This window comes from Stigmatopora argus, chromosome 13 (assembly GCF_051989625.1).
Source record: "Stigmatopora argus isolate UIUO_Sarg chromosome 13, RoL_Sarg_1.0, whole genome shotgun sequence".
NCBI lineage: Eukaryota > Metazoa > Chordata > Actinopteri > Syngnathiformes > Syngnathidae > Stigmatopora > Stigmatopora argus.
Genome location: NC_135399.1, coordinates 9,750,007 through 9,774,205, shown reverse-complemented (window position 1 = coordinate 9,774,205; position 24,199 = coordinate 9,750,007). Strand labels below are relative to the sequence as shown.

At 39.6% G+C, this 24,199-nt stretch overlaps 1 protein-coding gene across 1 annotated transcript in view; it reads left to right on the top strand.

The window, feature by feature from the left end:
• The window catches only part of smarcal1 (SWI/SNF related, matrix associated, actin dependent regulator of chromatin, subfamily a-like 1), a 39,934-nt gene extending 15,735 nt beyond the window's left edge, over positions 1 to 24,199 (top strand). Inside the window, exon 18 of the mRNA XM_077616747.1 lies at positions 23,975 to 24,199. Coding sequence (XP_077472873.1) covers positions 23,975 to 24,080 — 106 coding nt within the window. The 3' untranslated portion in view covers positions 24,081 to 24,199. The remainder of the gene's footprint in view (positions 1 to 23,974) is intronic.

The following is a 24,199-nucleotide window of genomic DNA, read 5'->3' as shown; positions in this document are numbered from 1 at the left end:
AAAATGTGATTAATAGTACTAAAATTAGACGGATTTCGCGGAGGGGGAGAGAGAGAGACAGGGGGGGGGGACTTTTTGCATGGCAACGCGCTCGTAACATAACAATAACAAATTTAAATGAACTTGGATTACGATGCAGACACTCAAAAATACGTTTAATCTAACCCAACACTAAACTTAATTCTAATTTTGTTTGACATTTGTATACCTTTCTTCTCCCGGGTTGGCTCTATTTGCCCCGCCTCCACCCTGACTTTCAGATGCAACCTGTTATTTGCTTTTGTATTCCCTTCAAAATATTCCCAAAATGATGCACACAAATGTCCTCACAATCGGATAATGCACGACCACTTGCCAACGAGAAGTAGTCTATATAACTCGTGTTAGCGATCGCCTCGCCATTCGCACTGACTAACGGGGGAAAAAACAGTGAATAAATGCAAGGCTCCGCCCAGTGCTTGCAGAGACATTACAAAGAGGGAGTTGCAACCACAGAGACATTACACGAGGGAGTTGCGGGGAGAGAGACAGTGCCCACGATGTTCTTATGAGCAGCCTCTCGCGTCCGCTGTCTGCTCGTATATCAAAATTTGTCTCGTATCTCAAGATAAATATCTGCTCAAACTCACTCGTATCTCAAATTGCTCGTATATCGAGGTACCACTGCATATCGAGTTGTGGCGGGCGCATATGGATAACCCATTGGGAACTATATTAATTTGATAAATTGGTTTTACCAGTGAATCAAAATGTACATTTCAGGACTTAGTCCACCAATTATTTTTGCAATGTAATTCAAAGGATCTAAAAGTGACAGATCCTGATCCATCTGTCTGCTTGTAATGAAGAAACTAATTGAGAAGCGGTGACTTATAGACTCGAGAAACCGTCCCAGTTGGTGGCTCAAGGTCGTCGGCATCTTTTCAATCAGCAGCGAATAGTTGGCTAAGGAGAGATAGGAGAGGTTTGAAGTGCAATTAATAATTTAGCGGCGAGCGTTGGAGTAGACTCTGACAGGAAGTGGGTCACCTCAGGAAATGGGGCTTATGAATGAGGTGCTTGTGATGTGGGAGAGACTCGCCTGCAGCTTAGACATCGGAGGTGGTGACACAGCAGAGAGTTGTGATGTCTTTTTGAGCGATGGATTGGAGGCGGGTCACGCCGGGGTGGCAGCTGACTGACAGCGAGCGGATGGAGAGAAAACATGTCCAAACGCAAGGAAGTGATGGACGGGAAAGGCCGTCGTGTCAGCTTTGGGTTCAAGTCAGTGAGCCGCCTGAACTTTGCGATTGTAGTCAAATGGACTTTACGTGGGAGAAGATTTTTTGGGAGGGTTGAAGCTTCACAATATTTATCCTCTTTATTCTCCTAGCATATTTAGGTCATTTGTTGTACAAGCAGAATATCCGTACGAGGCCTAATTAGGGCTCGTATCGTCTCTTCCGGGTTGACACTCATTGTTTTGAATTAAGTCTTGTCTGGACGTGAGTTAAAAAGCACAAAAAAAAACTTTAATTAAATGTTCTACTAGATGTTTAACCATACATCATAAGTGTCATAATAATAAGGCTTAATGTTTCTGTGGTGGGACCTTCAGTTTATGTAATTCAACTCAGCAACTTCCATAGCATATTTTGGAGTCATTCCATTTAAAAAGGTTTTGGCTGTGCATATTGGGCTTTTGGGGAATGTTTTAATATTATAGATAAGATGTTTGGAAGCCGATTAGTCATCATATTGTGCCGTTCAGTTTTAAGCACTTGCATAAAATTTTTGAAAATTGTGATGTAAATTGGGGCTGGATGATCTCCCAAAAAGGCTAAATATTTTTATTTCATCTAGTTTCATTTTGTTCGATCACATTATTTGGACAATTATTAAATTTGCTATTTTAATATACCTTTTTGATACTCTGACAGAATCTTTACTGAAAATTTAATCAACCAAAGCATAGTTGCATTTTTATTTATGTATGAGGGAAACAAAATTACACGTTACATTAAACATTCAATTACGCCTCACAAAATAACTTGAAACGATCACCCAGCATATTAACACACAACGTTAATAATAAATACATTAAAATGTAGCAAGTTCGTTGTAGAGTGAAATTCTCATACATTCAAAAGGAGGAATCTATAAAAAGAACTATTTTTAAAGATACAAGATTAAAAATTAACTTCACCCGTTTTTTGTTTTTTTTCAATAAATATGTCCCATCGGATCATCAACTTGAAATACTGTTGAAATATTGTTTGAGAATTCCTAAAACCTCCATTTTGTCCTCCTCGTTAGCGCTCTTCATTTAGTTTGCCATCCAACTAAATTCTCATGTGAGTCAGGAACCGACCAAAGAGCCAAGGCATCAGCCGACCTCTTTGAGAGCTCAGCCCCATGAATTTCAATGACCTGCTGCACTTAAAATGTTCAGCTCTACCGCATCGCCTTTGGCTGGAAAAAAAAAGGCACCACCAAGTATATCTTTTGATGTGTCCTTTTCGTGCTACTTCCATATAATCTGCCAATTAAAAATCATGGCAACGTGAGATCTAGTTGTCTTCAATGGGCTCTTTTAACTCTGCTTTTGTCAACCGAAATGGATTGCACGTTCCAGGAAGAGATTGTCGGCAACGAAATAATTAATTGTCAATTCATGCAGAAACGAAAGCGGGTGGAAACTGGAGTACCCAGAGAAAACCCGCTCGGGTAGTTCTCAGATCGTTGGTTGAATGCCTGATGGGATTCCAGCCTTTTCTTTATGGAGTTTGCGTGGTCTTTCGGTGCCCGAGTAGGTTTTCTTTGGGTACTCTGGTTTTTTTCTCCCACATACCAAAACATGATAGACTGGTTGAACATTTTAAATTGTCCCTAGTTATGCATGTGTGCGTGCATGGTTGGTAATCTCCTTGTGCCCTGTAATTGTCTGACAACCAATTCAGGGCTTCCCCTGCCATAGTTGGCTGGGATATGTTTCAGCACCCCCTAAAAAGCAATACAGAAAACAAATGAAACATCTCTGAGAAAGTGTCAAATCTAACTCGGTCACAAAGAAGTGCTTGTACGTCATAGACAATGCCATCAAGCACGACAGTACTTGAACGCCCAACTTAGCTCAAAGCAGAGAGCGCCTTTGCCCAGGGCCGCGTAGCCCACTTTGAAATTCTCATCTTGAAGTCTTCCTTCCACAATAAAGTATTCTGCCACCATCGCAGGTCCTCACAAATTCTCTCCCAGGGTCTTTGGTCCCCAGGCGGACGTGCAAAAATCACTTAAGTCTCCCGAGGGGATGGTTTTAATCGGAGAGATGGAGGAAGAGGATTTGGTGCTCGGTCCTGAAGATTAGCCTCCATTTGCACATCTGAGTTATACATGTCAAATGTAAAGCTTCCTTTGTGGCTCATTTTTAGGACATTTCATCTCCCAGAGAACCCTCTGTCCGGTCATAAACGTTGGACTGAATCCCAGATGACATTCAAGGATTGACTCATTTACTTTTCTATTCGTTTGTCCACCACCATCAAGGGAAATGTCAGACTTGCCATTAAAGGTGTTTGCTATAGGCTTTAATTAAACTAGAAGGGCATCCGGGGAGAGATTGTCGGTCATCTTTGATGGACAATTAAGTCATTGACTTGCAAAACAGACCATTTCCTCTTTAGGTAACTCAAGTTTATGAAGGTAATGATCAATTAATATGTATTCGTCCTCATTAGAAGATGACCGATTATTTTCATTTAATCTACAGTATCTACAATTTGTAATGATTAGTACTTTCTAATGTACTTACAATTATGATTGGGATATACATCCAATCCATTTTAACAGCAACCATTCATGTACAGCTCTTATTAGGATCTGAATGTATATCTCTAATTCCCTTTCATCTGGGTGAGACTGGGCTACATTAAATATTCCATATAAATTTCGCACTAAACACAAATTTCAGAGTTAGCTTTATTTTTTTTGTTTTTATAGGTGCAGTTCCTTTTTATATTGCAATTTTTGCATGCAACCCAGGTTTTGACAAATCTAAGATGTGCAAATATCTTTCAATCTTTGGGAAAAAAAACATCTGAGTAGGGTAACACGGTAAAAATACAAATATATCAGTCATGAAAACAAAATATTTATTTATATTCAACAAATGTTTAAGTATGGTGACATAGTTCCAATATGACCGTTTAATAAAATTTCACATCCATGATTTAAACTCTCCCTCACGAGCAAATGATCCAACCCATCTGTTCGTTTTGAACATCAAATGTGTCCCATGAGCCAAAGCCCTTTTCTACACAGTCTTTTGAATTTCACCTCTCAATATCATAAATTGTACCCTGCGGGGCACGGACACTGGCAATAAATATGACTCTGACACGCTTTGACGGCCCCCAAAAATCAAGAACACCTTCACAATCTAATGAAAAATTTATAGAATCGACTTCGAACATTGTGCAGCTTATTTCTTCCAAGAGCGCACTGCTGCTTTTTAAAGCCCTTCCAAACACACACCAAAAAAAAAGGTGGCGGTGGGGTCGTTCCTGCACTTTCAGTATGCTGGTCTCACGCTCATCAACTCTCCCAACCCCGAAAAACATCTTCTGTATAAAATCCAGCAATTGAATGCAGAATAGTTGATTTTTCTAGCAAAGCAATGGCTTCGGCACGTGACTTTTTTTCTGAGAGTAGCAGTAGAAAGTTCTAAACTAGTCCCAATCCCCTTCAGCTTTTACCTGCCACATTCCTATAAATATCATGACAGGCATCCAAGCGTGTGGAAGTGCATTCCTGGAGAGAGAGAGAGAGAGAGAGAGAGAGAGAGAAGAGTATGCTTTGCTCCCTTAATGTTGCATTGATGGATAAGTCAAGGTGTGAAAGAAGGAATGGTGTTAGCCAAAGGCGTTTGAGGTAGAGCTAGGCGAGGCACTGACAGGCAGCCATGTTGACTGACTGGCTATCAGAGTGGTGGGATCGCCACGCTACCCCCCACCCTTTTTCTTCTCCCTGAAATGCGACTGGGGCGCTGACAGGGTGAACCACTGTGGAGGAAATCATCTGCATCTAAATAAAGGCCGCCAATGGCTTTGTCGGAGTCCATTAAGCAAAGTGCTGGCCGGGTATGAAAAATGTCTGCTACTCGGTCATACAAATGAGCCCAAAGCACCATTTTTCTGTCTCTCTCTTCAACTAAGGATTATAAGAAAAACAACCTGAAGTAGAATTCCCTTAAGATATCATTTTTATTCAATTCTCTATTGAGGGTTGCATTAGAGGACGATGGAAAGGCTTCTTATTGTAAATGGGACAGCGTAGAGTCAATCCATTTGCAGGCATTTGTTTTTGACAGTGTTCAGTAGTGTGTGTCTTTGTAGTGTGTGGCTGTGTTAAACTGGGACGTTATTGTCATGCTGCATTATAAAGGCTTGCAAATTTGGTGTTTTTTTTTTCAGTATAATATAGATAAAACGACAATGGTGACTCAGCTTTAAAGCTGATTTTAGTATTTTTGTGATACGAGAATATTTGAGATGCACTGCCATGAACTCACTTTGACCCATCTCACAACCAGCGATCGAAACCGCTAGCCCTAATGGGGGAAAAAAAAGAATGTTCAAATGAGCTATACCGTAGCCTAAAAGCACAATATTTTTTCTAAACGTTCAGAATCACAGGCCAAAGGTTTTACTTTGATTCTGCCATAACACATTTCACCACATTTTTAATTGTAGTGCAGGGTTCTTACAAAAACTTCTTTTTGGCAGGTTCTTCTCCTCATTTCAGGAGTTGGCCCTAACTATGAGGCATCATTAGAGGCATGCTTCTGTCAGCGTCGACAAAGCTCCAGGTTAATTACCTCCGTCACCTAGTACGGTCTTTTCAGCTCGCATACCCGCATAAAACCTTATTTGACAACACTAAAGCTCCCTTGCTTTACTCTACCTCTGGCTGCCATTCTCGGTGATGGATGTCCAATACATTTAAAGTGGGGTGGCTGGCAGCAAGTAGATAGGTTAACACCAGACAACCTAGGCGGTTTAACAGTCTAAAGTAAGGGTCTCAGACTCGGGTTGGTTCGCGGCCCGCTTAAACGTCAACTTGATTTCACGTGGGCCGGACCATTTTAGATATATTTTGATTTTTTTTATATAAATGGATTAAAAGAACCGGATTCAAAGCCCTGAATATTCAGTTTTTTTATAGATCTAAAAATGTTTGAGCTTTTTTTCTTAGTAAGGAGGATCATTTATTTAATCATTTGTTTTTCATTGCGAAAATATGTGCTATATTAAAGTGGAAAACAGAAAATATTTGTATATATTTTTAGATTTTACAAAATGATTTTTGAACTAAAAACAAAGAAAAAATGGATTAAAATTTTCAATTATTGATTTAAAAGGGGGAAAATCAGGTAATTTAATATACATCTATATCAATCATTTTTATTTGATCCCTGAAACAGAAAGTCGCCACTGATGATTTACTTTCCCGGGCCACACAAAATGATGCAGCGGGCCAGATTTGGCCCCCGGGCCGCCACTTTTACACCTGTGGTCTAAAGTGATATATTCATGTTCCATTAGAACTAAAAGGGAGAAAATGATACCTTTCTTAATAGTTTTGTGGCCCGGTTGTGTGAAAAAAAAGATGGAATTCATAAGTGAGTTTATGTGCAGCGTTGTGGCTTCTGCAAATGATTACGGATGACATTTCCATGGCACTTTTCCGCTATTTTCTGTCTCCTATTACGGCACTTCCCCTGAGAAAGCAATTGCCATATTTTCTGGACTATAAATCACAGTTTTTTTAATAGTTTGGCTGGGCCTGCGACTTATACTAAGTGGAACTTATATATGTATTTTTTTCTCTCTTAACACCAAAATACCGTAGTGTTTTTTTTTTTGTTATTTGCAAATCTGTTGTCGAAAGATGACTATTTAGCTTGTTGTTCTCCAGTTTATTATTGTTACTTTAACCATGTTTGTACTTTGTTTCTGATAAAAGTTTCAAAATTGCCCTGGCAAAAGTGAGAATTATACGCCAGTGCGACTTATATGTGGTTCTTTCCTCTCCGTTGTGTATTTTTGGGCTGGTGCGACCTTATACTCAGGTGCAAATTATAGTTAAAAAAATATACGATTCATGAACACCTTCCTTCTGTAAAGTCTTGAAAATACAACCTGCCACATTGTATTTATGAAAAAAACCCTTTTGAGGGCTTTAAGCTCGCCATTATTTGTTTCACCATTCAGCAAGGTCTTTTGAAACTGCTTTTAAAGAGGTTGATTTATGCCTGCAAGAAATATTTGGCCATGGCCAGTACACATGAATATAATTTGAACTTGTTTGTCACTCTGAAATAATGACCAAGGTCTCCTTTTGCAAATCGTCAAGTTTTTTGGCGATGTTACATTTGCAATTTCGTTTATAATTTTCTCTTTTTCCGTATTAGTCTTTCAGAGTTCGTCAAAAGGATGTGTGTCGTGAAGTGGCTTCTTTTTATGTAACATGGCTTTACTTTGATAAAGGTAAATAATCCCTAAAGCTTGATGTATTCTGCTAGTTCAAGTGCTTAATGCCAATGTAATGGCTTTATCGTTTTTGTACCATTTTATACACACTTTAATAGTCTATGCTTTAGCTGTAGTTTACATTCACACCAGGTATAAATGTCGTGTTGCCTTTATAGACGCAGATGAGTACACCTAGCTTTTAGTTAGCTTTATTTCAATGACCCCGAATCTGCTGGACTTGGATCAGCGGAAATGTACTGGATTTCAATTAGTTTGATTACAATCTCATAATACCCAATCCCACGTACATTTTTTTTTCACACAGCCGCCACTATCGGTAACGAACGTGTCACTTAGAAGCCCCCCAAAAATTCCTTATTTAACACTCATTCCATACGTTGTAAATAAAGCCTTGTTGAGATTCATCCATCCGTTCAGTTCATCCATGAACTTGGTGAACTTGTCTTTAATGGCCTTTCTCTTTAGCTCTGTTTTACAGAGGAGATCATTTTCCACCTATTTTCGAGACCCTTGCACATAGCATAGACTGCGACATTCACTGTCTGCCTAAGCTGCGATGGTGTAAGATTTTGTTGTTTATGTGCTGCGGTGTTTTTCCTTAATAATCGTGTTGAGCTTTTCCCTTCATCCACCCTCTTGTTTTTCCTTTTGCACCAAACAAATCTTGGCGCTGATAGTAAAAGGTGACTGCTGTGTTTATTGTCTCGCTGAAGTGCTTGTGGTGTTTTTCTCTAATAATTGTGTGATGTTTTTGTTTTTTTCCCCATATCCATCTGTTTGTTTTCCCTTTTCCACGGAAGTCATCGGGGCACCAATAGTGAAATTTGATTGCAGTATTTTATTTTGTTGCTCATAAAAGATTATTTCAGTGTTTTTCTTGCTTAAATGTTGAGTTGTTTCCCTTAATGTTTGTGTGGAGTTTGGGGGTTTTCCTCCTCCACCCAAGGAATCAGTGATGATGAAATCGGATTGGAATGTTGTATTTCATTGGGTATGTGCTAAGTTGGTTTTCCCTTTTCCACCTAAACAGTCGGGGTGCCAGTAGAGAAAGGTGGTTGTGGTGTTTGTTCTGCTTAAGTGCTGTGGTGTTCTTTCCTCTCATCATCATTGGGAGTTTTCTTTTTTCCCCCTTCCATCTAAGCAATAGGGGCACCAATTGTGAAATGTAATTACAATGTTTTATTTCCTTGCCTTTATTCTGAGGTTAGTTTTTCCCTTTTCATCAGAGGAATTGGGGTGGTGATTGTGTTGTTTTGTCTTAAGTGCTGTAGGAAAGTTTAGATTTTTCCCCATATCCATCTGTTCATCCATCTCGGGGCACTGATCATGGAATCTGACTGCATTGTTGTTGTTTTTTCTGTGCTGAGGTGTTTTTTAGTTTACATATTTATGGTGCAGAATTTGTTTTCCCCGTCCCGAAAGCCAATGGCAGGTTTCCCCCACTCGCTCTTCCCCATGCCTTACTGTCATATTTTGTTGTTTGGGTTGCTACTAATAGTGAATTTCTCCATTGAGGGATCACTAACGTATGATCATAACCATCACTCAAGTATTCCAGGTGACAAATATTGTGTATACTGTATCTTTTTTGAAGTTTAGCGTGGTAGGATTCTTGTGTGTTTCCCCTTGTGTAATCATAGTAAAATGTATAATTTATACGTACTGATTTTAGTGGACTGGTGACAGTCGGAGAGGCAACGTGATCCTGTCACACGGAACTGCAAATGAAATGAACTGTGAAAGTGATGTCAGTGTAATTTAAATACAGAGCGAAATGAGGTGTGCATCCCTTCTTGTCGTAACGCGCACGCAACGTAGAGGGCTGCAAACACGTGGGGTGCTTTTCAAGTTCATGCTATTCTGGGCTTGGTAGCTTGCCAGTGTGGTGATGTCTACAGATGGGCTGGCAACGGTGTGTGACTGCAAGTGGAGGGGCTTCCACTGAGGTTTGGGCATCTGCTGCTGATGCATGCAGCTTGCTTGTATGCATTATTCAACGTTTGAAAGCAGTCAGGATGATGTGCTCCACTCACATTTTTAAGGGTGGGCTGCCACAACAGACCCTCACTTTCCTTCCCCAAGATTGCCCTTCATAAAACGAAACTAGAAATAGCGGCACAATATAAGCGAGGGATGAATACATATTCCCGCGTTGATAAATTAACCTCTAAAATACACAGTGTAGTTGGTTTATGGTGTTATTATAGCAAATGGCACCCTTGCTTCAAATAGATTCCTGGTCTTAATGATAAACATTGCTGCAGAACAATTGCGCTCTTCTTATTCCCATGGAGGCTTCATGAAAATAAGAGTGGAGATTGCTTTTCTCTTCCTTCCCTTAAATTGAGAGGCTCCTCTGAACATTGGTTGTTGCTTTTTGGTACCTTTTTTTTTTTCTTGCCATGTGTGAATGTGGAGAATCGAGGTTAAATGAATATGCCATTTCTTGAGTGTGTATTGGAATTGATTGTCAGGTTCACTTTCATTCAGATTGGAGCACTGTTTGTAGCCAAGGGTAGGCTAAGGTTTATTTTATCATGTCAATCCATTATGACTGAGGGGCATCATTCGCCCTCTACCAGTCAAAAAGGATTGGACGTCCATCGCCATCACTGCCAGTGAACCGGTTAAGCCTGATACTATTGATTTAGAATGTTTCTTATGGATTAATATTTCATAAAATATCCTAAGGATATTAACATTTTTGACAGAGACTTTGGCCGACCATATTGATGAGGCTGCTCGCCGCAGTAAAAGCTGCACTTGATGAAGCAATGCTGCGAGATGAGCTGGTGCTCGTCATAGCAACCAAGGTGACAGCACAGATCGGTGTGTGCAAAAGATATGATGAATAGAATGTGTGAATGGAGCAGGTTGAAGAGGAATCTACTCGGTTGTGGGCAATTAGTGGCAAGAACATTTAGGATGACTGCATGCTGTAATAAAATTACCGGATTGCAAATTGCGTGCAGTGAGATTAGCCAGTGCATTAGTGGGATATAATCACCCATTTTATGATGATGTGCTCCAATATCAATTCTTTGGACAACAGCATTTCATTAAAAAGAGAAAATGGCATATCTATGAATTACAATGTTGATCGATGTTTCCAATCTATTTGAGTCGATCATCGCTTAAACAATTGATGTACACATATCGTTGCATTACATCCTCACACAGGAAAAATTGTCACTTGAAAAATTGTAATAGTGTCATTAGCATCACTATTATTTTTGCATACACCATAGATTTTGTGACATTTATATGGGGTGTGTAAAATATATTTGTCATCTTAATGAAGGTTGGGAAATGCTTGCACAGGGCAACAGGCCACCATCCTCTGTGGTATTGGTGGCTGTAGTCTTTTTATAGCGAGGCTTGGCAATGCATGTTACTTTCAAGTGCACTGTAATTAAAGTGTACACTGACAAAGTCATTAGGGGGACGTTTACACTGATACTTTCAGAAAACGCTGGTGTGGTGGAATTTTAGATGTGGGGGAAACAACTTGAGTTTGTTTTTTGAGTCGGGCATGGAAAGTTCACTCTTTATACGTCCCACACCTTATGATAATCATTCCAAAATAACTCCTTAGCTAATCAGATGGGATCCAAAATAGTTTGCTGCATTTCTCGCGCCTCATCTGGCATCGTGAAAAGCCATCTTGTCTTCTCAAATGTAACAACACATGGTGGCATAATATATCACAAGACTGTAAATATTGATGCGACTCTACAGCAGCGCTACGTGTTGACACGCACAAATAGGTTTGATCAATCTGCAGAACAAGCTGTGGAGGCAACCCTGATATGTTGTTGTCACTATTAACGGGCAACAACAAGCATCTGTATGTGGAAATAGACGGCAGTTGCATAAATAGTCTTTGTATCGCTACCAAGGGAAGCTTTAAAGCGGCTTGTCTTTTAACTGCCTGCGGTTTATTTTTTTCCTGCCTGATATATTGGGCTTTTAATATGCTTATCCATTCAAATCATTAGCTGCCATTAACGGCGAGAAATGTCCAATCCATTTTGACTTCGATAAATATGCAGCGATACGTCAGCGCAGCACCACGTTGGAATTTATGGTGTATGACTGTCTTACGTTCCAGTGTGGCTCGTAGGTGAGAGATTATGTTCTTAATATTAAACAGAGGAAGCGATGCTAAACCCTTGATAGCTTTAAAAACAAACAGCGAGCCATTGTCCGCTTCCTGCCTGAGAATTAGCAAGCTTTATGCAACACTAATTAACATTATATTAAAATGTTCTCCTTGTATTAAAGCCCGTGTTGCCATTTTAAATAAGAGGTTGATGCAGATTAAAATGCGAGGAAATGAATTATCTTTATACATAAAGATATTGCAAAACAGAGTTTATTGTATTCCAGTAGATCAACTCCAAAAGTGAAGTTCATACTACCACATTGGTTGCTATTGACGGAGATAGACGTACAATCCATTTGAAGTGGGAGGGATGGCACGGACAAATGTTTTTTTACTGCCAGCATTCCAATTAAAATGGATGGACGTCAACAAAAGAAAATCTCATATGAATTCATAGCAGAAGGATTAAAAGAGGCAAAGACAGAGTTGGTGAGACAACTATGACTGTGCGTGCAAGTGTTTACAACGGAATGGAAGAAAGTCACACTCATGACAGAATCAACATTATCCATCATGTTTACTTCGCATGCTCTCAAATCCTTTTCAGCTCTTAGTCTTTGTTGAGCGGGCCAACTGTCTCTTGAATGGACACTGTATGTACACTCCATTCCTGTCTGTTTTCAGCCAATTCAGTGAATTGCTCTCAACACAAAGAGTAAATAAGGTTGAACAAAGATTAGCCATTAGCCCACATGATTGCACTCATGCTCATAAGAACCTCCAGACAACCCACTTCATTTGTAATCCGGTTCAGCTTGCATGATCAAGGCTTTAACTCTGTGTTGTCTTTAGTTTTTTTGTGTTGTACGATGTGATGATAATTTTTGGCAAAACGATATAAAATTTTCTATCGACATTTTACATATTTATAGTCAAAAATTGCTACAACTACACTTATTCCTGCAATGCATATTTTGGCTAGCACTGACTTGCTACCAATCAGCCTCATGATGTCCCTATCTCCACTCGGCATTTAGCCAATTAGCTCCTACTATCCATACATGAGTAAGGCTTGCAAAACAATTGGAAATAGCAACACGTATAACTTGCACAGAACACAGTGAACACTCTTCATTTGAATATCTATACTAATTATTTTTAAGAATATTATGTTAACTTGATATGAAGCAGAATACACTAGAAAATGTGTGTTGCTTGTTGTAATGGAGCATTTTTGAGTTTTCCACCTGACTTGTATGCCCTTTTTATTAGCCCAATGGTAGTCAAAATGGATTGGGCATCTATCAACGTCAATGGCGCTGAAACATAATCATTCCCTGGCAGCTTCTTCTACTTTGAGGTAATATTGACCCCGCTGGGCAGAGACTAATGTCCCTCGGTTCCACTTGACGGTGCAGTGCGTCAAACTAACTAGGGGGCCAATCCTCCTCTCTTGTAATTCCACTTCAAGATGGAAAGCAAGTGAAGCATGAAGGAGCTGTAGCTTTCCTCGTGACTCCCCCGGTGCCTTCATCTCCTTACTTTGACTCCCAGTCAAAGCTCACCCTCAGGCCATTATTTGTGCTCTGCAAGAATAACAACACAAAGTTGAAGTGTTAGCCACACGAGATGACTAAGGTAGCTGAGGACCTTTCTGGCCACGTGTCATGTTGTGCATGAATTTATGTCAGTCACGAATTGCTCAGGGAGCTTGCTACCGTACACAAGGCTGTCTGTTTTGTGGCCAAATGTTGTGCCATGGAATCAAATACGATGCGCTACTATGCATACCATGGAAGTCTTTGTTTTCCCTAGAAGAAGAAGAATTATTCTGCTTTTATGGAGGACTACAGAAATCAGAAAATATATCCATACGCAACATTTCACTATCAATACTTTTGCCAAGCCTGGTAGAGGCATCAAATCAAAATTGGGCATTTTCAGTGCAAATCAAGCCTTTGTTGTTGTCTACCTGTTTTAAAGAGCCTAAACTCCAATCATCATCTTATGCAATCATTCATTTTGTCATCGCTTAAGTCATTTCATCCTTAAGTGGCACTCATGAGAATACACACCTGCTTTTTTCAGGTTTTACCACCGGATTATCGCGTCTTTATCAAAAATTCACAAAGGCCGCCGCTGGACTACTCCGCCCTCATTAATGAGTAACACAAATATGAAAGCTAGCATAAATGTTAGTTCGCACTGCGGAGCCCAGTAATGAGGCCGCTTGCCATCTGGGCTTTCAATTAGCGTTGGGCTAGACAGCTGGATACTAAGCACTTGTGGATTCTCGATTTATTCTGTAGGGATGCGGGGGTACTCCGCGTGTGACGGCTCTAAAGTTAATGACACTTGTCGGACGGGTTGTAGGATAAAAATTGGCTGTGTTGGACTTAATTGCACGGGTACCCTCTTTACTTGTTTTGCTGATGGACAAAGTAGGGAGCAGAAATAAGGCACTCATTTGCTCACAGTTGTCCAGTTCCGTATTCGGAAGATAATACAGCATGCAAGATGTCTCTGCTTGAAAGTTCACCAATTGACATTTGAAAAAAAATAGGTGAGACAAAGAACTATTTCTTTTCAAACAATAAATACATCCAAATGAGGTTATTGTATTATGACTTAGAAATACCAACGTTTTCTCATAGTTAAACCTCCATGCGATATTTCAACATCATTTTTAATGTTTTTAATTAGGACATAGGCCTACAATGGTTTGTTATGAAATTTTAACTTTCTGTTTCCCCCCTTTACATCATCAATTATCACTTTAGTCCCCACGGCACTAAACAACCTGTTAGTTTTTCCGGATATTGAGCGCCTGACTATAGGGATGTAACGGTTGTTATTTAAAGATATAAGTTTCCAGATAGACCTAATGCATATGATATGACTTAAATGAATATTCACAGGCATGGCACATGATACAGGTATAGCCTTTCCAAATAAGTCTTTTTTTGGACACATTCATAAGATTGAATATGACAAGGGGATTGGAGCTACAGCGTCATCAATGTCACTGAAACTTGATAATTTACTCCCAGATTAAGCAATCAATAGCTGTTTTTACTCTTAGGTTTGTTAAAAGTATTGATAGTGAAATGCTGTGATTTGTTTTTAGACTAGCACAGGTCACCAGAAATTTGTTGTCATGGGTGTGAATTTGATTTACCAGTGTCATATTTTGGTTGGTTGGGTGTGTTTTCTTGTCCTCGTGATTTTATGAGTTTCACTTGCTGTAGCTGTTTTGGCTCACTTTCAATCGTGTGACCCTGGTGTACGCGATTATCATCAACTCCTGTCTGTGTATTTAAACCCTGTGTTTTTGAGCGTCTTATCAGGTACCAGCACTCCCAGTCAAAATGGAAGCAGCATGATCTTAATAATAGGATGACACAAGTTATTTCCCAGCTGTTACCAGTTGTTATTGTTGGTCTTAAAAAAACTGAAGGAAATGACTTTCCTCCCACCTCGGATATGTTGACTTTGTTCCGACTGTGACCGCTCACGCCCACGCATTCCAATTAGCGTTTCCAGACATTAAGCTGTCATCTGGCGGAGGCTACGTGTCTCATCAAACCGTATTTGTTCTGTCCCGTGCGAGCATCGGAGCATTTTGTAAATCGATGTCCGACGGATATCGTTGCGCCTGGCTGCCCAAACAAATGATAACGTGGTAGAAGGGGACAGCATGTTGTGTTTTACAGCCGTAGGAGCCCTTGCTAAGAGACAAATAATGCCATTACCATCAGCATAATGCCAGTGCTTGAAGTTAATGAGCTCCCATTGTGTGATGGTGAAGTGCAGCTCATTGTGCATACTAATGAACCACGTAACCATGTGACAATGACAGATTGGCTGCGTTTTGGAGACAGCTATTGTGTTCATATAATTTAAAAATGGAAACTGCTTTTTCTGTAATTACTATGTTTATGTATTCTTGTGTGGTTTTCATTCTCCTTGTGGCCTGTGATTGGCTTCAGGGTGTCCCCCGCCTGGTGCCCGTAGTTAGCTGGGATGGGCTCCAGCACCCCCATCAGTAAATGAATGAATCTATTCTTGTGAGCAAAACAACTCATTAACGCTCATATATGAATGTGAGAACGGTACTGTTTTTAGTTTCCACTATGGCTTGTGCAGACTCGTCAATTAACCCACATTGCTGTTTTGAGGTTTACGTGGTCTCTAATAATTAGTGTTGCACACGCTCCATGTCTTCTTGAAAACGGCATTCGGCCTTAGTAACTTTGGAATCCAAACTAATGCACAATGAGGAGTCATAGTCCTACTGGGAAACAATATACAACTCCCCCACAACCCCCTTTCTCCTGCCACTCCAGTGTTTGCAGCTCGTTTATCTGCACATCCATGAAAAGGTCATTACAAAAGCGCCGATGGCAAGGCTCCCGTCAGGCGGAAGACGCTGATCCGATAATATCCTCATTAGCTGACCTCCACCTGGCAGAAAGCATCGGCAAAGAGAGAGCCAAGGGCTGCCAAGGCCATATGAATCCAACACGAATGCGTCTGAATTCTATTATTCTAAATGTCTACAGAAATTGGCTTGGCTGCCAACATGCAGTCGGATTGGGCAAAAACAAGTTCCACCGTAACATGACTTAAGCTGGTGTATGCTGCAGATTGTCTCGTTTCGCCTTGTATGGCTGGTTTGGTATGAGTTGATTAACTTCATAGGGTTGTCCTGTGAGATCACGGAAATCCCAGTCCCTCCTGATGGGCCTACTGATGTCTTTTTGTGTCATGACAAAATTTTTACAAATTGACCATCCTCAACTGTGTGAAAAAAAGACGGAATTTTGATTTAGTTTTTTCCTACCGCTCTCCAGTGATTTTAACTAAATACAATGCATTAAGGTTGATTTACTAAACAACATCCTCAGTTCTTTTCATTTGAGTCGACTCTTTTGTGACTCATTTTTTTAAACTGAATAATATGTGAGCGGTGTATAAATTGGCTTTTTTTTTTTTCATTTGTATTGTGAACACTATAACATTCAGACAGACAGGATTTACTGACTTCCCAGCGTTGCGAGCTCGCTGACACGATTGAAACATTTACACACAACTGAGTACTGAGGGTGTTGTTTCATAAAAATGTAATGACCAACCTTTCACTCCTAGTAAATTAATACTTTATTTTTTGTTCCTCAGTTAGCTTGTGTCCCTCTCGATAAATGAAGTTGTGGCTGTAATGCTACATATAGTCAGGTAGCATATACTGTATATTCAATCCTGTTTTTAATATATCGTTCCCCATATTGTTGACTCCGTCCTTATTCTTAAATGATCAATCAATGCCATTGCTCCCCTTTTCCAAATTATTTTTTGCAAGTAAATACATGGGATTAAGCAGCAGTTGCCACCCTCAGCGTTCATTTCAATCCTCTGCCCCCCTAAAGTCTCCCGCAGCGTAAATCCTTGTAAGAAGCCCCAAAGACAGCTCTCGAACGTCCATCTGTCGCTTACGTCTGCCATCGCCTCAAAAATAGTTGGGACTTCACAGCCCATTTTGGTGACGTGTACCTACGCTCGGCAGCTTGCGATGCCGTCTTCTCGCTTGAGTGGGGAAAAAAAAACAGGTCGGCTGAGAGGAAAACCATGTAGTGAGTCACGCAGCCCCCGCTGGGATTCGCCAAAGTGGGTTTTTGAAGACAGCAAGGCACGAAGAAATGTTATTTGTGTTTGAATTCAAAAGAGCTGTGTTTACTTGACTGTTGTGACGGGAATTTTGGTGACCTGCACAAACAATGTATTTTTGGCAAATATTTTAGATGACTTGAACTGTCACCCACATAAAAATATCCCATTACCTATTGACGGGTCCATCTCGCAGTAGTTTGGTTCGATCATATTCACAAGAAGATTAGTGCCATTCAGTTTGAAATCCACAAATAATTGATTTGTGCTCACTTACTTCCACTCATGGAATTGAAAGATCCAATGAACAAATTCATTCATTCTCCGTTTGGTCAACGCAAACCAACCTAAAGCTCCATTGTTTCCCATTGACATTCAACAGAAATATATTCTTTCACAAATTTCAATATAATGAGAATTTTTCAAACAAGACGAGATCTTGCGCTACTTTTTAAACTGATTTGTCCGAAAAGTTTGGATTGAACACAAATGAAAGGGCGGCAGCCTTCCACCTTATCGTTGGCCTTTGATTAAAATCCGCCACTCTCAAATGTCACTTCCCTTTTCCTACTTGTGCCACACGGCTATCTAGTGTTGTCTCAAATGCATTCTTCCCTAAAATGCAAATGGCGTCCTTCATATGATTCATATTTCTCTGCAGGGACGCTTCCTTTTGTTCTTTCTTTTCCGTGGCAGAGAAGCAAAAGGAGAGGAGAGAAAGCAATTTGCACACAGCGCGACTAACAATGTTATGTCGTTGGCCCGAGCGGACGACGTGTCCATGCATTATGAGTAGCCGCGGGCAAAGGCGCACCGCCACAGAGGTTTCCTTGTGTTGTTGTTATTCCTGACCACTCATTCATGAGCAGCCCACGGGATGCCACAAAGGTGGTAAACACACCTCTTGTTCGGGAAGTCGAGCATTTGCGAGAGTCTTGAAAGTTATGGAATATTTCAGTTGAGCTTCTTTCCCCGAATTGAGCTCATTCAATATGATTTATTGGCATTAATGACATGAAGCATTATCTAGGTCAAATAGTTGGCACCTTCAAATTGGATTCATTTAAGCAGTTGTTTACGTAAATAGAACAGATGGATACTAAACACAATATCAGAATGAGATTTTTTTTATTAGAAATCTTTCATTAGTATTCATATTGATTTATCTCAAAAACATCTGTTAGTTGATTGTAAATTATAGAGCAAAACATTTGTATTTACAGTCTTTGTGATACGAGCTTAATGCGAGCTCGTATGTCGATTTACTCACTTCTCAAGTCAACGTTTCCCATGAAAATGAACTAAATACAAATTAATTCCTTCCCAATTCGTTTTTTGCTCACTAGTTAGTTATTATTGACCAGTACATAAATATTCAAAGGTAAGGAATGAGAATTATTTCATTAGCAAAGTAAACCCAATTGCACTCATTTCAACTTTTTTTTGTAACCTAATCTTCCAGATGATCCAGTTCATCTGCGAATTATCCAAAATTCAAAATTTGTCGCTCGCGGATAAAAGTTTGCACACCCCAGGCCTACGTTTTCCCCTCCTCTTCCTTCCTCGCTCTCCATCCAAGCAGTGCATCATAGCCTGATCTCACATTTCTGTCTGTTCCCTAAGCAACAGATTAAATGCTTAACATTATTCATTTCCCTCCTCCCCGCCCGGCATTAAAAATGCATCCACTTTGCGTTGTGGTAAAAGCACATTACGCAAGGCCGGGGTCTAAATATACCCCCCGTAGCAGCCTTCTGTCTGGCGTGCTCTCTTTCTCTCTCCCTTTGTGTGCACGAGGCGGCGATGCTGCTAGCATCCTGTCTGTCAATTCTCCAAAGAGAGGGTGGGCGGTAGGAACCGAGGCTCCTGACGGTTGCAACCCACAACAGAGGGGTGGAACTAAGGGATTCCTTCTCCAGTTGCTGGGCCGTCAGCGCTCACCGGCGAGTCCGCTTATCGAAGAGAGGGAATCTTTTCGCCCTCAATAGCTTAAAGCTGCGTATAAAAGCCTGTAATTGGCTGCCTTTAAAAAAAATGGCTGTAGAAGAAAAGACTGTCTGACTAGCATTTGAAGCCTCTGTAATTGGTTGCCATCACAGACTGGACATCTTCCTCAGTGGTGCCTCTGTAGTAGGCAGAACCTTTATTCTACCAACACAAAATAAAGATGCTTTTGATAAATACCGTATTTTTCGTACTATAAGACACACCTGAGTATAAGTCGCACCAGCCGAACAATGCACAACGAAGAGGGGGAAAAAAAGTCACACTGGGTCTGTCTGTCCCGAATGTGGTCGTAAATCAACGATTGCCTGTAATTGGCCTGATTGTCGTTGCAAGTATGATTCCGAATGTGGCAATAGTTTGTTATAAGCCAGCATTGTGAAAGCAGGCAAAGCTCATTGGAGCGCATCCGCCGCGCTGCATGCACGCGGACCAGAGATCGTCACAGTACGCCAGAGCGCGAGGCCGGCCGCCAGCGACTATTAGCGAGAAGAGTCTACACGATGCGGGAACAGCTGCTCCCTCGTGGCCAATTCGTGCGCGTTGCCTACGCTTGTTCGGTGATTGACAGTCTCGTGCTGCACGTTGCCCTTCTCGTGGAGTTAAAGGGAATGTGAGTAGGCGCTTTGATTAGCGGTGACCGAGCAGCTCTGTTTAACATATAGAATGCACCATTTGCCGACTGTATATTGTTCATACATTCATTCATCCATCTTCCATATCGCTTATCCTCACGTGGGCCAGCGGGGGTGGCGTAACCTAACCCAGACAACCATGGGTACCAGGCGGGGGGCACCCTGAATTGGTTGCCAGCCAATCACAGGACACAGGTCGATTTTTGTTCATTTTGGGTCGCTTGGTGTTGATCGGGGGGGATATTTCCAGATTACTTGCATTAATTTTGGACCCCTCCCTACCTTTTGATTTTGGCCGATTCTGGGAAAGTAGCTGAAGAGATGTCCAATCCATTTGGACTGGAAAGTCTGGCAAGCTCAATATGCTTATTTTTGTGTTAGTAAAAGTACACTGCGTCTTACTGAGAGCTGTTTATAAGATTCTGTGTTGAATTAGACTTGGAGTTGTGTAAGTGAAGTGAACTTGAGGGGGTGTATTGCTTGAAGGCATGAGACATTGCAGGAAGAAAGTGGGGTCGAAAAAACGTCAAGACCTTCAAAGACTCAAAAAGGGAGATGAAAATGTGGCATGATGAAATGATGAAAAGCGCAATTCCTGTGCCCCAAGGACGGCTCGTTTCGGTGGCTACATTTTATTTGGCTACGGGGAACAAACTCCAGACACCTCAGCAGGAATGACACGCTGCTTCCAAAACCCATCTCAAGCTGGTCTGGCTCCACTGACTAATTTCTCTGATATAAGCATTTGAAAGCGTATAGAATTCGATTGCATTTATAGCATGGGTGATCCTTTTGTAAATTCTTGCTCTAAGACCAACAGTTCTGTAGAGATCACATATACCGTGTTTTAGAGAGCATAAGTTGCACTTTTTTTCATCTTTTTTTGTAGTCTGATGACATTTTTGTATGTCAATATCTAGCCTGTATCATGGCCATTTTAATACATTTTGTTACATACCAAACAGTTTTAAATTCTGTCATATCTAGTTCTATCCGCGTGATATCGATGAAAGAATATTATTTGTGGAAGGCACCAGAATTTAAAATCTTGCATCTTGATTTTCATGAGTGCAAAACTCGCTAGTTGATAATTTTCTGCTCTAATTCTGGAAAAATGGGATTTGTGATTTAAAATGTCATTAACAGACATTTATTTCTCACAATATTCCCACGGTATTTGCTGCCAGCCCTCTCCAGTCCAAATGAATTGGACATCTACTACAGAAAACGAATATATAGATTGCAAATTGTTAAAGAAAAACAAAGTATCTTTGGATATTCACCGCGCCTGGCCGATAACAGTGTACCTTTGTTAGGCCTTTTAATGAAAATGATGTATGAAAAACTCCATGTCATGTAAAAAATGTACATTTTTTGTTTAGTCTGACACTTAACGGGTGGGCAGAGACCCCAGGGTTGCAACTGTTTCCACATGAGACATCAAACGTACCATTTTTCAAAGTACGGCCCTTTTTTATTTCTTTATGACAGTAATTCCGGTCCTTTGCTTGTGTGGAAGTTAGTTTTGTGGGAAAGATCTGATCTGAAAGCATCTGTTTTGTTTTGTTTTCCGCGAGCGAGCTCGCAGGGGTTCCATCACGGCACATGTAATGAGGCATGCTGTAGCAGAATGGAGCTTCTATTAAAGCCACGTTGGCGCCGATGACGGTGGGAGAGATTAAAGGGGCTAATGGAGTGTGGGAATAAATGCACGTCCCCATTTTGGCCAGGCGGATGGACGATAACATGCTCTGGAGGGAGAGCAAAATGTTGCTTTTTTTTTAAACAGTATTTTGCCATCACGTTTTTTTTCTCTTAAAAAATGACCATGTATAGTAAGGCTTTTTTAACCTAAAAATTACCATTTATAGTAAGGTGTTTTTTCTTTTAAAAAATGACCATATATCGTAAAGCTTTTTTTAAAAATAAAAACTAAATTTTTAGGTTAAAAAATACTTTACTATACATGGTCATTTTTGACCAAAATGACCATGTATAGTAAGGCTTTTTAAACCTAAAAATTACCATTTATAGTAAGGTGTTTTTTCTTTTAAAAAATGACCATATATCGTAAAGCTTTTTTTTAAAATAAAAACTAAATTTTTAGGTTAAAAAATACTTAACTATACATGGTCATTTTTTTGAAGAAAAAGCCTTACTATACATGGTCATTTTTTAAAGAAAAAGCCTTACTATACATGGTCAATTTTAAAGAAAGTTTTACTATAAATGGTCGTTTTAAAAAAACGCCTTAATATTCATGATCATTTTTAAAGTAAATAAAGCCTTACTTTACATGGTCATTCTTTAGTAAAAACAGCCTTACTATAAATGGTAATTTTTAGGTTAAAACAAGCCTCACTATACATGGTCATTTTTTAAAGAAAAAGTCTTACTATACATGGTCATTTTTAAAGAAAAAGTCTTACTATACATGGTCATTTTTAAAGAAAAAGTCTTACTATACATGGTCGTTTTAAAAAAACGCCTTACTATTCATGATCATTTTTTAAAGTAAATCAAGCCTTACTTTACATGGTCATTTTTTAAAGAAAAAGTCTTACTATACATGGTCATTTTTTTAAAGAAAAAGCCTTACTATACATGGTCAATTTTTTTTAAAGAAAAAGCCTTACTATACATGGTCATTTTTTAAAGAAAAAGTCTACTATACATGGTCATTTTTAGAGAAAAAGTCTTACTATACATGGTCGTTTTAAAAAAATGCTTTACTATTCATGATCATTTTTAAAGTAAATCAAGTCTTACTTTACATGGTCATTCTTAAGTTAAAACTGCCTTACTATACATGGTCATTTTTTAAAGAAAAAGTCTTACTATACATGGTCATTTTTTAAAGAAAAAGTCTTACTATACATGGTCATTTTTAAAGAAAAAGTCTTAATATACATGGTCGTTTTAAAAAAACACCTTACTATTCATGATCATTTTTAAAGTAAATCAAGCCTTACTTTACATGGTCATTCTTAAGTAAAAACAGCCTTACGATAAATGGTAATTTTTAGGTTAAAAAAAAGCCTTACTACACATGGTATTTTTTTAAAGAAAAAGTCTTACTATACATGGTCGTTTTAAAAAAAGGCCTTACTATTCATGATCATTTTAAAGTAAATAAAGCCTTACTATACATGGTCATTTTTTAAAGAATAAGTCTTACTATACATGGTCATTTTTTAAAGAAAAAGTTTTACTATACATGGTCGTTTTAAAAAAAAAGGCCTTACTATTCATGATCATTTTTAAAGTAAATAAAGCCTTACTATACATGGTTGTTTTTTGAAAAAAAAAAAAGTCTTACTAAACATGGCCATTTTTTAGGTAAAAAAAACCATCTTACACAGGCATGTTTATTTTTTATTTTTTGCCCGCCATTCACAAACATGGAAAACCACAGGCATGGAGAACACATCTGGTTCCCCCAGTAGCTAGACGTTTAATCAAACGTGTTTCACGTGACGCACGCAATCTTTTTTTCATTGCGCTTTCTTTACATCTTAGTTTTGTTTCTTACAAATGTAAAAAAAAAAAAAAAAAAAAAAAGGGGGGGAAAAAATAAGTGTGGCCAGTTTATATTTGGCGCTGGGATTTTTTTGTTGTTGTTGTAAATCTTTTGTGATCTCACATAGTTGAACTCATTGGCTGCCATTGATGGCAGTAGACGTCCCATCTGTTTGAACTGGAATGGGCTGCAGGTCATCATTTAATCTCAACTTTCTTCTTTTCCTAACTACCACGACACGTTTTGAATAGATGTCCACTGTCCTTGAATGAGTTAAAATGAGGCTTCACTAGAGACAGCAAATTTCTGCTTTCTGGCTCTGCACTTGAAACGTAATGTGCTTTTCAGGGTACTTCTCTCCTCATAATAGGAAACACAAAGCTCACCCTAGGGTGCTATCACAGCAAACATCTCATAATGCAACAATTCCCCTGACATGCTTCTTTTTTTCTTTACGGTTGACAGATCGCATTGTTTTGATTTAGACTCCTTACATCCTTATTTTTGTCTTATGTAGCATTTTCCATCAACTACAAGCCACCTGCGTCTTCTTCAGGCAGCCTTTCAGAAAGTGGTTTACTCATACGCTGCCATTGACGATGGCAGCCGTCCAATCCGTTTGAATGGCTAGGTCAGGCAAATGAATTGGTGACAGGCAGGAAACCTCCGGTGGGTGTTTATCTAGCTCATCGCAGTATACAATGGCTTTCTGTCCTCGTCCGTTAGCTGAATGCTTATCAAG